This window comes from Chamaea fasciata, unplaced genomic scaffold, assembly GCF_029207755.1.
Source record: "Chamaea fasciata isolate MVZ Bird 193981 ecotype frontalis unplaced genomic scaffold, bChaFas1.0.hap1 SCAF_10, whole genome shotgun sequence".
In the NCBI taxonomy this organism is placed as follows: Eukaryota; Metazoa; Chordata; class Aves; order Passeriformes; family Sylviidae; genus Chamaea; species Chamaea fasciata.
In genome coordinates this window covers 10,635,772-10,652,378 of record NW_027094095.1, presented here as the reverse complement: position 1 = coordinate 10,652,378, position 16,607 = coordinate 10,635,772, and the positions used below count along the sequence as shown (strand labels likewise).

The window sequence follows — 16,607 nt, the reverse complement described above, 5'->3', positions numbered from 1 at the left end:
AACACCATCATTAATGATCTGCATAATGGGGCCAAGTGTGATCTCAGTAAGTTTGCTGATGACACAAACTGGGAGGACTGGGTGATGTACCAGAGGGTGGTGATGTCATGCCAGGGGACCCTGAGAGGCAGCACAAATGGGCTGGCAGGACCCTCACACAATTCAACACAGGGAAGTGAGAAGCCTGGCAGGTGGGCCGTGATAATCCCCAAAGGCACCAGGAACACTGAGCACTGACACGAGCTACACAGGCCAGACCTGAGGGTCCTGCTGGACACCAAAGTGGACATGGGCCAGCAAGGCACTCAGTGGAGGACACTGATGCCCTGGGCTGCAATTGGAGGAGTGGTGCCAGGAAGAGGAGGGAGATGATCCTTCCCCTCTACTCAGCCCTGGCAGGAGCACACCTGGAGTGCTGCATCCAGCTCTGGGCCACCCCTACACAGACACACTGGAGAAAGTGACTCGGGCTCTGCAGAACACGTCCCAGGGGGAAAGGCTGACAGAACTGGCAACACCCAGCCTACAGCAGAAAACATTCAGGGGGAATTGCATCAATGGGCTCAAATTCCTGAAAAACACACGTTCAAATACTCAGTCAGGCTTTCTTCAGTGATGCCCTGTGACAGGACAAGAGGTGACGGGCACAGGCTGAAACACAGAAGGTTTCATCTGAACATCAGGAAAGATTTTTTTCTTTGAGGTGACAGTGAAAGGGACGTGGTCCAGGGAGACTGTGGAGTTGAAATCTGATGCCTGGTTTCAACAGGTAATGACAGAAATTCATATAGCATCACTGTCAGGAGGTATAAGAAGAAATAGGTGAGGGCAACAGTCTGAAACAAATACAGTATTTTGGACAGAATTTTGAAACATAGTGTTTAACAATGCAACATTTCTTAAGGAAGCAACTGTATTCCTCTTTGTTTCTTCCTCACTACAACTCCAACTCCTCAAAGTCAGTGAAGCAGCAGGAGGCGAAAATTAAACCTAATTATTTTCTATGGAATACTGGACTGATACAGAATTAATTTCAAGATCATGAGAGTACATTCTATCTGTTTACAGCTTCATTGTTACCACAAGAAACAATGCTATCCCTTTCTCTATTTATGAAATGAGTTACAGTTAAAAAGCCCCCAGACATATGTACCTGTGGCTGAAATGGTGGAGCAGTAGGCCCCTGCATCCCTTGTGACTGTTCATCCATTCTGTCACGCAACAATGTCCCTTATGTCCTGCAAAGAAAAATACAGTCATTACACTGTAATTCAGTCAGTATTTATGATTAATGAACATCAGCAGAAGAACAAAGGAATTAATCTTCTCAGTTGTATGCTTGAGTTTAGGAACATTTAACTAGTACAGCTCTGCACTGCTTGGGGAAGGAGGTTTTCTTACGTTCAGCTGTTCTGTGAAATTAAATAAATCACTATAGGCACCTGAATTTATTATTAAATAATGTGAATTAAAACTACTTGCACCAGACAAATGACTGTCAGATAAAAGCTGCATCATTCCATTATTCTTCAGGGGCACCAACCACTTGTTTAACTATGTAGATGTCTGACCTACAGGCAGCAGGGAAAACGGCAGATCAGCAGAAGAGTTACAACTGCAGCACACATACTGCTTATTTGCATTGATTTATCTGTAGATTTTAGGGAATATGCAAGAGTAGTTCCATCTAAACAGAAAAAAAGCTAAACATATACTCAGTACGTTCTGACAAACAAGTTAAGAGGCCTTTGGAATGCCATGCTAGAAGCACAGCCTCCATTCCCAACTGTGAACTTCTCATTTCCCACCAGTAAGATGGGAGGAAAGATGCCTGCCACATTCCCAAGACAGACACACAAGGCTTTGACCAGTAGCAAGAGTTGCAAAATGCACTGAATCATTAGTAGGAAAAACAGGAGACAAAAATGCAAATAGTCATAAGAATTGTTTTTTTCCCTCCTCAGCTAAGTGCACCCTTTCTTAGGCACCCCTGAGCGTGCAGCAGTCAGTGGTAGTGATGCCTACAAGGGCAAGCCCTGTTCAGATGAAGGCAACACAAAAGTTGCAAACAATGAAAAAAGCTTTCGTGCAGGCAGGAGGCAAGGCCTGAACAACTTTTTCATCACACAAAGATGAAGTATCCCAGCCTACTGCCCAGTCAAGGCCTTCGGAGAAATAAGAATCACGTGTCTGACAGGGATATTATCCTTGCTCTTCAATTTATTGTTTTCTTATTCCCTGCTCCAAATCTAGACAGAGACACAGAACATCTTTTCTGACATCATTAAATGTTTAACATAAGGAAATCTCCTGTAATAAATTTATTCTGTTAAACCCATGCACTTCCACATACAAAGCTATTTACACTCCACACAGAATCCAACAGCTGCTAAAACACATGCAAATCTTCCCAGCAACTTCTCTAGACTATTCAAAGAGTTAGAAATAACTCTCAACAGAAAGCAGAAAACCTTAGAAAAGTTTTTCAAAGGCAATTGCAAAATATTCAAGAAACTAATGAATGGCTTGTGCTCACAGCACTGTTGCCATTCTTCCAGTTTTGTTGTGGTAACATCACTAACAGACTGAAGAGTCACCAAGCAGCTCTGCAGAGCTTCTCATGTGCTGCCCTTGTGTAGTAAGCAGAGGACTGCATACACAAATAAATCATTAGTGATCTTCTCGCCCTGGCCCATTGAAAGCAGTCACCCACATGCCATCCCAGCCCCATCAGCAATTCCTGACACCAAACCACAGCCACGCTCCAGAGCAACCAAAGGTCCCCTGAGGCTTTGCCTCTCCATCCATCATACCACTGTACAAAGCACACAGGCTGGGGCTTCCTGTTGTTTTGTATTACCTGTAACTGATTCAAAGACAAAGGGGATCCTAAAAAAGCAGTTTCAGGCAGGTCAACAGAAAGAAAAAAATCAATTATCAGACTACAGTGAGAAGCAGAGAAGAGGAGGTAGGAATTGCCAAGATCTCCAAGGCTGTCAGAGTGGCCATGCTGAGAAAGGGGGAGCCAGCTGCCAGAGACAGTGCACACCACTGACCAGGCAATCTTTCAGCCAGCACTAGGACACCAACACCGACACTTTTTGCAGGTTCTGAAACATCTCCCATGCAACCTCCCCTCCAAGGCAAGAAATCACAACACAACAGCACTGAAAATTAAATTGTTGTCACAAAACTTCATCTAAATTCTTCCGGTGGATTCACAGTGGCTGATGCAGTTGCAACAAATCCCAGGGGAGGAATGCACAGCAGGCTTAAGTAATCTTACACTAATTTCTTGCTGTAGAGACCTTTCTATCACTCCTAAGAAGCCAATAGTTTTTTTCTGAAGTGCTATTTTGAAGTGTCTTTATATGAATTTAACTCTCTTCAATAGTATCAGCATTTCTGCTGAAGATTTCACAGTGTTTTACTAGTATGTTTCAATATTCAAGATTTTGACCATGTAATGCACCAATAGGTAATTCCTGTGGGCCAAACATTGCTTCAAATTGCCAAGTGAAAAGAAGCAAATAAAAAAACTTTTACCCTCTATTGCAAATATATACCCAAGACTGATGAAACCCAAGCCGAAATGCTTAGATGATGTACGTTGATTCAAGATATATAAACCATTCATCTTGTCTGAATGGTCAGAGGCACTGACTGGAAGTGTTCAGAAATTTGTCCCTCTATTTTCTCGTTAAATTTCGGAAAAAATTAGAAATGGGAGAAGTCATATTACTACCACTGCCAGTCACTCTGTCCTCTGTGGCTTCTTTTTATAATAAAAGCAAGCAAACCAAAGAAGCAAAACATTCTACCATACAAAGCATGGAAGATTTATTATCTCGCAGATTTGTTGATCCTTTTGCAGAAAGACAAACATAAGTATTTTATGTCCATATATGAAAGCTATTTTAATTTTTTAATTTTTTGTCTTTGAAGACTGCATGAGAGATTCACACTTTAGAGAACTGTGGCATTTTGATTATACAAAATCACCAAGATGCAAAAGAATGCCAGGAAGCAAAGCAAATCTTTTGTACTATAAAACACAACGTAAGTAAGAATTGGATTTTGTTGCTTGAAGACTGTTTTCACTGTCAGGCATGCCTTTTACCTTAATATTAACACCAGAAATCAAAACATTGTGCTGTAATATTGTTCATCTTTAAATTTCAATCGAGACAATAATTATGTCTCTTCCAAAGATGGTTTTCAAGTTCTAACTTACAGTGACAAGACACTAAAAATACCCCAAAGAGTCCATGCTTGTTTAAAATTGAAATGCAAGTAATTACACATCTATTTGTAACATGTCTGTCACCTCTCCAAACAAGTAACACAGAGATTGCCTTCTACAAATCCATCACCCTGATATATAAAGGTTCACAAAACAGAATCAACGGGTGAGGTGAGGCAAGTTAACTGTAACAACACCCCCCAAAACCTCCAAAAGTAACTCATGTTTTTCAATACTCTCAAACTGATCACACAGCGGGGAAAGGACTCCCTGCCTTCACCATACCCCTTGCAAAAAAATAAAAAGGAACTTTCTGAATCACTTATCTTGCAAACATGATGTTCACCATTTTGATGATGAAGATCATTTGGATTCAGACAACCTGCACAGAATATGGATCACAGGAACACAGGCATATACACTAAATCTTATACTCTGGTTATGGCCGCTAACACTTTGTAATTATAGTTAATACTTCTGGTTAATTACTAATATTTTAGATCTTTGACTTATTCAGTTGATCAAAGCAGTAGGTGGCACCTACACATAAAGGATGAGAATGAAGTTCCTGAGGATACAGACAACAGGACCAATTTTTCATTTGAAATCACAAGGGCACAGCAACTCCTCTTGCTCCACAAGGCAGAAAAGGAGCCCTCACCAGTAGGTCAGACCATCAAACTCCAAGCACCTGAAATGGCAGTAACTCCTTTTCCTTCCTTCCCAAACAGGCCTCACCTCACTGTCCTCAGGGGCCACCTGTTAGAGCTCTGGGGTATCTGCCCACACATCTGAAGATTATGCAGATATAAGGCAGCCCAAAAGGCAGGAGCACACTCCTACACACCGAGCTCACGTCCTGCAGGCAGCACTCAGCCTTCCAGGTGATTTCCAGCAGCCTGCCAGAGGAGAGGCAGGACTACCCACGGCTGTCAGTGCCATCAGAGCAGAGGAGGCGCTCCTGAACAGGAGCCAGAGCTCATCGCTTTCATTTCACCCAAATGTATTTTAAAATAACATTGGGGGAAAAAAAGGATACCTAGGAAAAACTTGAAATCCTTGTGATTGAAGTCTAGCAACTACGTCTTTAAAAACATGATTAGACTATTTCAGGAGAAAAAGATTAAATGCACTACTTAATCATACGAAACATGCTTTTTAAGAACTAGTTTCATAGCTCCAAGTCCATAAAGCATTCACACGGTATTTAGGCAAAAATGTTATTGCTTTAACAGATGGCAGTTCTACAACAACAAAAAAACACATTTTCCTGTAGAAAACATCATTAATAGTCTCAATATACATGGTTTCCATTAGCTACTTGCTATGCACTTGTTTGTCAATTTTGCATCTTAAGTGAGAACATACAGTAATCAATGTCAAGGCAGAAACAGCTATACTTCAGGAAAAGAGCATATACTTAAAAGAATGTTCAGAATGTTACAGTCCTGCTGAGAATCTGAGAAGCTCAGGCTTCTTTTTTTTCTGCAAAATATAGCCGTAACAATTCCACATAATTGCTAACACGGAGCAGCACAGAGTCACACTGGTTCAGGATGTGCTGATCAGGGACACGGTCAGTTTGGCTGCTCCCAAAGGATGGAATGTACTATGTTTACTTCTGGATTACCCCATCAATTAAGGCAGGTATTTTCAGCTTTTACTATAACCATTCTTTTAGTTAGGTTAGAGACAAGGCTCTTCAGAAACAACTAATTTTTGTAAAAAATTTTCTTGTAGATTTTGTGTACAGTTAGATTCTTCAGTATCTAACACAGATTTAAAATGAAAAATTTTAGATCAACAATCTTCTCATCTATCTTTACTAAATTTAAAGATAAGGATCAGCCTCAGCTGAGGGGGAAAAACCCAACAACACGTATCAGTACTATGTTTCCATGTAAGAACACAGGCTAAAGAAATACTCCCATTTGCTTATTTCATATGTTGAGTCTCAGCTACCCAAAAGCACAATTTAAACGTAGGTAGAACACTCAGTCACCCTGGTTGAACCTTAAAAAAGCCGAGTGCTGTGGAAACAAGGGTTTAGATTTCCAAGTGCCTTCCTGAATATCCAACACGCAATTCCACAGCCCACTGCACCAGTGCTAATCCCAGCAGTGTGTGCCAGGGAGCCCAAGCGTGCCAGCCTAATTCCACCACTGCTCTCTGTCACCTGGAGTCACACTGACACAATCTCCCAGCTCCAAAGCCACAGACCTTGTGGGAGGGGACAAATTTCACACCCAGCAGTAACAGCTTGGCCCTTCAGTTTGATGTGGGCAGGGTAAAAAACACCTACAGAATTGGCTTACAAGGCAGACTGTCTTAAATCTTTTTTTACCTCTTTAAGGCAAAAACTTGGCCACTGGAGGAAACTGGCTTGGTGGTCAAGAACTCAGCCCACACTTTGTCAGGTCATCAACACTGGTCAACATTCTCCAGCACCCACTCAATGTTGGCAACCCGGGGGGCAGGCTGCAGTTTATAATGTTTATATTTACACACATTTTATATGCACACATTAATAATGCAAAATGCATTTAAGCTGACACCCACTTGAAGTTATGTCTGCCAAGACTAACTGGCAAGGGACAAAGCAGATTCAGTACTGGAAGATGAAGTTAACCATTATCACAATAAAATGTCACATATCCCTATCAGTATACATACATATATATATAAACATTATATATATATACATATATGTGCATATTAAGATATACATGTGCACGCATCTGTAAACACAGGTTATGTATCTAAATGTGTATGTACACAGAATATTTCATTTTTAACACTGTCAGATAACAGCAAATATTTGCTTCACATTGTCCAAAAAACCCAAAGTGTCTTTGAAAGTGTAGAAAACACACACACCCATCTGTCAAATTCTCTGCAAAGCATCCACATCAGAGAGAAGATGCATATGCAACTTTTGAAGTACTGAAAGTGATTCAGTACAGATCCATATACAATTATATTCAAGAAGGATTAGTTTTAATTTTAGAAGCAGTTTCCAAAAGCCAGATCAATACTCCCCACAGGATGCCAAGCCACTCCTCCCCTCTGCAAGGACAGCCTTGAATCTGAACAACACAAATTCCCAGCAGTTTTAATCTACAGGTAGATATTAACTACCTAATTGGAAATACTGCATTTTTCAGCAAAGTTATCTCCAGATTCCCTGCTCATGGGCAGTCCAGTCAAAAAACACGCAGAAAGTTAATCGGGGTAAAAGTTGGTTTTAGCAAGAGCAGGAGCAGCCATACACAAATAACCCTTTTGGAAGAAAGTAAGGGAATACACTAAGAGTTTGTACACAATTTTCTCATCCATTTGGCCTGACTTATCAGGTTTATTTTCACTCAAACTCTGAACACACACATGCCACTACACTGTCATTCCCCAGCTACTAAGAGTTTGCTCTGTCAGTGCTGTTTGACTAAAAGATGAAAGTTGAAGCTTTCCTGCTCCACAAGTCCACTTCCATTCCTCTTCATCTGCACAACTTAAAAAGTTAGTTTGTTTACTTCTCCCTCTCCATTTCAGTTATGTCACTCAAGTAGATTGCTTATCTTGTAATGTGCTCCCAAAGGGTTATACATGCACTGACTTGCCCTTTATTGAACTGTTTGTTTGTTATTTCTTATGAAGTGAAAAAGAAACAGGAACTGAAACTGCTTGAGCAGCAAGCTTCTACATTTTTCATTTAGTTTCTATTCACCTGAAAGAAATTTGATAACCCATTTCTTCATACTCAATAGCCAGTTATAAAGGGCATAGGTAGATTATAATAATGTCACAGTGGAAAGTATTGCAGGGAACAATGCACTGTATTTAACCGTGATTCCATCAAGAAAGCAAAGCCTCAGCCCACACCACACCGGGCTGTGCTCCTGCGGCTGTAAGCCCGCACTTCTCAGGCACTGTGAACCGCTGATGTGATGCTGCCGCTTCCCTGCCTTCAGACACGACTCCCAAACCCTCTTCCTTCCCTTCCAGTGGGGCTGCTGCAGCTACCCAGGCTCCTGGTCGGCAAAGTGAAACTGGCTGAAAACTAACCTTGACAAAGTCACTTTCTCCCAGTTCAGTTCCCGGGATCGCACCATTGCTGAGACAAGGACAGAACTGTGATGGCAAAAGACAGAGGGGAAGACAGAGGACTGCTCTAGCCCCAGCTAACTTGGATCAGCTGAATCTACTGCCAAATTCCATCTCTAACATGAAATCACACCAGTCAATCTAATGGCTCAGTAACACCAAAGATCTTTCTCACTTTCTCTGCCACACGATCCCACGTTGCCACCTTGAGCTCTGGCCCTGTTGCCAAGCTGCTCCAACTCCCTGATGCAGCTGGGCTCCTGCTCTGCAAGCAGAGAGCAGAACCAGCACGTTCTGCTGCTGAAGGGGAAGTTCAGGGATGGAAGATGCAGGAAAGGGTCTGTGGAAGAAACAGAACATCTTCCCTCTGGCAACAGTGTGCTAGTAATTTACCTCATCACATTTAACTGTGCTTTGTCCTCAGTAGGGAGGTGAACAAGCACTTAAAAATGCTGCAACAGCACGGCAAACACCTGAACAGAGAGAAGGCAATTCACTCGACACCAACCCAAGAGTTTTGTCAACAAAATACTGTATGGAAAACTAGAACTAGGAAACAAAATAAATGGAAGGAGATAAATGAGGATAACAAGTTAAACTGGGAAAAGGAAAAGAAAATAAAAGGAGAAAAACCTCCAAAACCTACAATTTTCAGATAAAGGAAGCTAAAACACGATTTAGAAACCATTACAGGTGCAAAACCCCACAGCCCTCACACACACAGAGGGAGTCCTAATGAAGGCATGACTTTAAATGCATCTATGAAAGCAAATTATTCATAAAGAGATGCTGAAGAGATTCTACTAAGAGTGTAAACAGCTGATCTTCACACAAGAGTTAAAAACACGAGACAAATGAAAAGACTGGAAGCACTGTGAGATAAACCCATTATGGCTAAGCACAGGGAAAATACATCCCAGCCAGAAGGCTGGGTGGACACAACCGTGCAGCAGCTCTGGCTGAAACAATCCATGCTGCTGCAGGTGAAGTAGAACACATTTAACAACAAATTCCACACACTCCTCAAAGAAAAGTCTCAGTATCTTAGAAAGCAGACAAGACATCCTACTGCAGGCATCAGATGCACATTTCTCAAGCCGAAAAATATTATCTTTAATATATAGTTTAAAATGTGCTACCCCAAAGATGATAAAATGAATGAAGCACTATAAAGAATCAGAAAAGAAACACCAGCCATGTTTAAAGAGGCTTTCTGTGAACCTCTGAGCAGCACTACCCTTGACGCCCAAAAGTAGCTAATAATCTAGATCCCTGGGTCCAGAAGCAAGGCAGGCAGCAGCCAGCACACTCACTTCAGAGGCAAGCCAACACTCCAGTCTGAAGCTGTTTCTATGTTTTACATAAACCAGCACTGTCTAAAAGGTCCAGAATCCAAGTGTGGCTGTGGAGCAGCCTGAATGACCAGCTGTACGTTCGGCACTCTGTCTGCAGGCTGCTCCTCAAGTCCTGCTGGTCCCTGAGAAGTTCACACACAGCCCACGAACCCAACACACAGCTCTGAATCTCAGTCGGGGCAGGGACTGGAAGTTCACTGCTGCAAAGACAACTCCTTTTTTGGATTTGCTCTCAGATGAGGACAAAAAGGGTACAGAAGAAGGGCCTCTACAGGGCAGAAGGCTATGTGTTTTCCCACCACAAGTTTTTACTTATTTTTACAAGTAACTTTTAGTTCACCTGTGATACTTTTGCCTTCTAGCTGACAAAGAATCAGTAGTTTTGTAAACTCTGTACTCTAACTACAGAAAATTGAAATGAATTGAGAAAGACTGGTTCATCAACACTTCACAGCACCTAATTCAAATACCTCCCAAAGGCTTCAGCAACAATCTAATCTACAAGCTCTACATGAACTTTTATGACATTGTAAAGTAATTCATCTGGTCCAACATAAACATAGCTATTAAATAAGACAGCAATAACTTTGTTATAAATCATTCCAAGCAGCTTCAAGAGGCTTGAATGCAGACTCCCAAATGCCACATGATGCAAACAGTCTATTTATTTTGCCACCTATAACCCAAAACAAAAGTCCCTAATATCACAAGACTAACTATGCGTAATCAGGTTTTAACATGATTGTTCACAGTATTTTCTTACAAAGTCCTCTTTTTAATGTGTATTTTAAAATTTTATAACAAATTCCCTTGCATAAATAAGTGCTATGTGCCCAACAGGTTACAGTGGCACATCAAATACTGTGCATTTTCTAGCTACAAAAATGACAACTGAATCAGAGATATGTTTTATGTGCCTGAGATGAATGCACAGGAGTCTTTTCACCAAAGAAGCAACTCATTTTAACAGCATTGCTTCTCTGCAGCTTTTTAAACTAACCTAACAGGAAGAATCACTTCAATACTTATTAAGGAAACACAAAGTGAGATTATGTACTTCAGTCTAGGGCTCAGTTCCTTCCCATGTGGCCAGGGAAGCCAAATGGTGATAAATACAGCAAATCAGTGTTCTAAAGGCTGCCTTTATCACCACTTTGATATTTTGGTCAGTTATTTTCATCTCTGCTGCAAAGCACATGGAACGCAGATAAACTGAACAAATTCTCTGGAAATTAGTCAGTTAACTCCTAAAATTATCCATAGTATTAACCTTCAGAGGATAATCCCATCTTCTCCTAAATCCTACTCCCTGGGAATCAGGAGGGATTTTTGGATAAACACCAAATCACCAAAACATTCCCTTAGAGGTAGTGAAGAAGTTAGTGCAGTTGGACTTTTCCTAGGGGACTTTCCAATGTAAGGTGAACTCAACCAAGCGCCCAACACGGATGTTTGGAACAATATCAAACTTCAGGAGGCAGCAAGGCACTGATGGCGATAAGCTGAATTTAGCACCAGTATAAATGCAGCGAGTACTGCACTAAGTTTATTAAACATGGGGGGGGAGGGTGTATTTATGAACAAACTGCCTCAGCAAGTTGTCTCTGTGCACAAATACACAGGACTGACTGTTTTGTACAGCTGAGTTCAAGTCTTACACAAAAAATAAAGGCACAGAGGGGCTTATATGGCTCTGTCTTGCAATTCAGAAGATACCACAGGTCACAGTAAAATGAGCAACTGACTTCCTGCACTTTATTTTTATCTGACTCTCTCATTTGCTCATAGGCCTTCTGATGAACTCTGAAATGTTAAATATTTTTCTTCTTTTGAAATAAGCTTCCATGGTAGGGTTGGAATCTACTTATCTAATTCATGTAGACCCTGTGATAAGTTCATCAAATAAAGACTTCTGGTTGAATAAAATTCCTTGATTTGGTTGTTTTTTTTTTCTGCAATGACTATCTGGTATGTTAAATAGAAGATATCTATGACAAAGGCAGTATCTCCATCCTTACAGCAAACAATCTAGAAGTGTGCTTTGACAAGCCACCTACCGAAACATCAGATATTTCTAAATATAGGATCTTCATGTTTTGAAATTAAAGAACAAGTGCTCTTAATATTATTTCTTCCAGTATCAAAAAAATTAAAAATAACAAACATGGCTTAAAGTTCTTACTTTAAAGCTGCCAGACTTGCAAGTCTCCCTCATCCCTCAATACAACACAATTTTCCTTCCTCTGCTGAAGTTTTCCACAGGCCATGAACTAATGACTGTTTTCCACTGCATTTCATCCTTCTCAAGACAGTGCAGGTTTGTAGTTTAAATACAGACATTTCTGCAACACTTGAGTTCTCTCCTAAACAGCATGAAATAAAAAAAAACTTTTAAATTTCATTCTTCCTAAATTAGCCAATCTGTGAATCTAACCCTCCAATCTAGTAATCCAAAGTGTGTAACTTATGCACTTTCTGCATCTCAGGCTTGTAATACAACTTCAGACAGGAAATATATCCAGTACATTCCATGAAATTACTGTGCTCTTGCGATCTTTCCTGAGAAGCGATGCTACTATTGCAATCTGAGAAAACACTTCTATCACTTCAAAAGGTGACAAAAGTTACTGTTCAGCTGGTGCAAGAAGGGAAAAATACTTAAAAAGTTTTTATCTAATATCAAGAATTAAGTATTTGTGTGATTAACGAACACGCATCCCCTTATCACCTTTCATCAGAACTATCTTAAGTAGTTTTACCATTCCAGTAGTAATGCCCCTCACAAAATGCAGAGCAAATCAAAGCACTTTGCACTCGAAGAACAGAGTTCTGAACCTCAGAACCCCAAAACCATGCAGGTCCAGTTCGCACGGACACTGAGAGGAACTCGGGGCCAGTACTGGGATAACCGAGCCTGGAGGCTCGGTAAGGTGAACGAGGGGACACTCACTCCCCAGACGGAGAAAGTCTCACTTCCAGCGTCTCCCACTAGGCCTCGGCTGTCCCCAGCCCCGCGGGCAAAGGCCGCACCCGGGGCGGCTCGGCAGCGGAAGGGAGGACGCGCTGCGGCCGCGGGAGGGGCCCGGCCGGGCACCGCGGTGTCCTCCCGGGGAGGCGCGGGGCAGAGGCCGCCGGACCCGCCGGGACGGGGCCGTCCCCCCTCGCAGCCGCAGGGCCGCGGCTCCCGGTGACGGCGCTGTTCGCACCCGCTGCCGTGTGAAACCCCCAGGCCGGGCGGTCCCGGGAGCATCCGCCCGACACCCATTCCCAAGCGAGAGGAGGGCACGGGAGCCTGGAGGAAACCAGCGGAAAGCGACCAGGAACACCACAGAAAGCAGCTCCGCCTGCGGCAGGCACGCAAGGAGCCGGGCCGTAGGCAGGCTGGGGCCGCAGGCAGGCTGAGGCCGGAGGTGGCGAGGCCGCCGGGCAGGGTCCCCGGCCGCCCGCTCCTCTGGCGGAGGCAGCGCGGCAGCCGCCACCGGGCGAAACGCCACCGCAGCACTCAGGGCGCCGCCCGCCCCGCCGGCACGCGGCGGCTCGGCGCCCCTCCGGCCGCGGGGCAGGTGCCGGTGCCGCGGACGAGGCGCAGCCCCCGGCCATCCCGCCCCGTGCCGCGGCCGTCCCGCCCAGCGCCGCGCACAAACTTTCTCGCTGGGCTCCGCGCCGCTCCCTCCCCGTGAGGCGGGCGGAGCGGCAGCCGCCGCGGCCAATGGCGCCGCGCGCCGCGGCCCCGCGGCCAATGGGCGGCGGCGGGAGGCCGGACCGCGGGCAGCCCCGGGCGGGGGGAGCGCCCCGGCAGCGCCGGCTCGGCCGCCCGGACCCCCGGGACCCCCCGGCCCCGCCGCCGCCCGCGGCCCCGCCGCGGCCCCGCTCACCGGCCAGCCTGGCTCCGCCTGCTCCTGGTGCGGGAGACCGGAACCGGCCGCCGCTCCTCCCCGGCTTCTCCGGCGCCTCGAGTCCGGGGCCGCGCCGGCGGCGGGCGCCTAGCGGGGCTCCTGGCGGGCGGCGCGGGCACCGACGGCGGCCCCGACCGGCTCTCCGCCCCCCGCCGTTCCTGTCAGGCCCGTAAACATCCCGGCATCCCCGAGGATGGGGCGGGGCGGCCGGCGGGCCCCGCCTCGCTCCGCTCTCCCCGCCCGGCCGGAGGCGCGGTGTCCGCAGGGGTGGCCGCGGTCGGTCCCGGCGCCGGGGTCCGGCTGCGCTCGGGGGACTCGCAGCTTGTGTGGAAATGACCGGAGCTGTAAGTGCGGTGGGACGGGGAGTGCCCGTCCCATCCAGCGGGTTCGTGCCGTGGAGCTCAGCGGGGCCAGGGCACTGCGGTGGCGCAGCGGGCACGGGGAGCGCTCCGGCCTCTGGAACAGGGACTGGCCCTTCTGCCCTGAACACCTCTGCTCTAAGGCTCGGGCCCTGCCAGATGTGAAAACGCAGCATGCCAGACTTGCTCATTTTGTCTATGAGTTGTGATACTCAATCTGGCAGACCTTCGATATTAACTGAGTATATCAGCTGGAAGTGACACAAACTCCTTTTTGCTATACTGAGAGAAATAAAAGTGACGGGAACGAAAAAGACCAGACTCTTGGTGAGTCCTGTTCCACCAGCTTCTGCTTTGCAACAGCACTGGGTTTAGGTAGATTTTAAAAAAATACTGAATTCCAGAATACAGCTGTTTTTTCAGGTTCCTTAAAGTTTGTCCTGCTTCACTGCAGGGAAAGGTAATCACCTACACAGAAAAGAAGCCTTAAGAACCAATGATGGGGAAAAAAGTATGAAAACTGACCAGTTTTCCCAGTAAGGTTATGGATTACTGTGATCAAATAACTTTTTCCTCAGGTGCAGAAGCCCTCTGTAAAAGACACTAGTAAATTAAAAAACAGAAAACAGTAATTCAAAATTATCTTGAATCAGGGGTACTTGATTTTTCCAAAGCAAAACTTAAGTTCTCATAAGGGTTGGAGGTTTTGCTGCAGTTTTTCCCTTCTAACAGGTAAAGTAATACTTGATTTAAGCCTTGCAAAAGAAGTAGGAAGTGGGCCAGCGTGTCTGGAAAAAGTGTCTTCACTTCCCTGTGTACAAAATTATATCTGGTTCTGAGGCAAACTTTTCAGCTTTGAGACATCTGCAATGTCTCCAGTGATACAAAGTCTAATGAAATTTGAAAGGAGAGTTTTCTGTTGACTCTCATTTCTCTGATTCGTTAATCATTCTGCACATTTCCTCTGAATTAGCATTGGGGCGTTCAATGCCACTGGCCAAATACAGTGACCACCCAGGCTGCGGAATCAGACACACCCTATGACATTCTCCTTTGATGTGCATTTTGTATTTCTTTAGGGTAGTCCAAAAGAATTTATTGGAATCGTGATTAATATTTTATCTTTTTTTTTTTTAATCTTTTTTTTTTCTTTTTTGGGTGGATAAACCATCTTGCAAGTGCAGTTTCTTGAACAAGAATTCCCGGGATTATTTTCTTGTAGAAAGTGCAATACATCAAGGTGCACCACATACCAAAGAGTGAAAACTTGATAGATCTGCCATACAACATTAAGAAGTTACTTTCAGGAATTACAATCAGCAGTTCCACTGACTGTTTTCCATCTCCACAAATCTCTTCAGCCTCAACCAGCAATGGGATTGTATGAGGTAGTCACTGATTAGCAAAATCTCTGATGGAAAAAGGAGAGATTGTTATTTGGTGTGTAGCTGACCATAAAATACTGAGTCTTACTAGGTCTCATGTTTTCACAAGTAAAGGCAATGGTACTATAATACCCAGCTATTGCTATTTCCTAGACTCTATTAGATGGAAAATGAGCAATTCCCAATCTAGACTTAGGTAGCATTTGAAGATTTCTCTACATTCATGCATAAAAAGAGAAAACCCAGGGCTTACATGCCTTTTTTACAGTAGGTTTCTTACAGTTTTCCTTTGTTTAATCTGATTGTATTTGAAGTTTTTTTCTTTCATCCTATTTTTATACTCACTGCTCTTTCACTTTTGTTCTTTTTCTTTGATTTTCTCTGTGCTGTTATTTCATTGTACAGTTCCATAATATTTTGACTTCTCTCTTTAGTCACCTGAATCCAATGGCCACTTTAGCCTGGCATTACCAGTTGATGAAGCATCTTCTCTTTCCTGTATTCCAACCTTATCTTTCTTACAAGATGGTTGTTTCTCTTTTATTCTTGGTGCTTGGGACTCAGAGAACCTAAAAATGAAGAGTCTGCTTTAGTTAATTAGTTCATCATCACAACCAGGCAATCAGGCTTTCATATAAATGTAACTACACTGCCCCCATTAACTTTAAATTTGCCAAGTGGCACATCTTCCATGGAAGATCCTCTTCAGACCTGGGTTGTACAAATGTTTATTTATAGAAGGATGTTTTTTCTTCGCTATTCAGTGCACATTTAGAGTTAAATAAATTTGTCTAATATTCCCTGTAATGGAGACTTTATATCAAACAGAATCAGAAAGGCAGAAGAGGCTCCAGAAGATCCAGTAGCCTTAGGGATTGTTAAGGAGCAGGCTCATCTCTGGCAAATGCTTCTCTCAGAGGCCGGAGGGGACACTGCCTAACCAGCTAGCAAAGGATTAGAGAAAATGGACAAAGACATGCTGGAATTAGGGATCTGTGAGGGAGAACGTGGCTTGTTCCTTAAGTCTTACCAACTTCTGGAGGTGTCAGCAGCACCTGGAATTGAACAGGCCAGAGACAGAAGGGACAAGGACCTCACTATTAGTCAGTGGAATTGGATGCTACACTTCATTAGCCATGCTATTATTAATCTGTTTACATTTCAGCATTGATTTAAGAAAGCTGCACCAGTCTTTTTCTGATCATTGAAATCTGTGAAAATACATAACCTATAAATATAGTCAGGGTTCAAGAATACAAAAAATACCA

General features: G+C 43.9%; 1 protein-coding gene across 2 annotated transcripts in view; it reads right to left on the bottom strand.

The window, feature by feature from the left end:
- Positions 1-13,779, bottom strand: part of NEK7 (NIMA related kinase 7) — a 67,498-nt gene extending 53,719 nt beyond the window's left edge. For both annotated transcript variants that reach the window (XR_010722428.1, XM_066192283.1), the window contains exons 1-2: positions 13,575-13,779; positions 1,154-1,238 (exon numbers count right to left, since the gene is read on the bottom strand). Coding sequence is in view for 1 of the 2 variants with exons in the window: in XM_066192283.1 (XP_066048380.1) it covers positions 1,154-1,210 (57 nt within the window). In the remaining variant the exon portion in view is untranslated. The remainder of the gene's footprint in view (positions 1-1,153; positions 1,239-13,574) is intronic.
- Between the last annotated feature and the right edge of the window lie 2,828 nt (positions 13,780-16,607).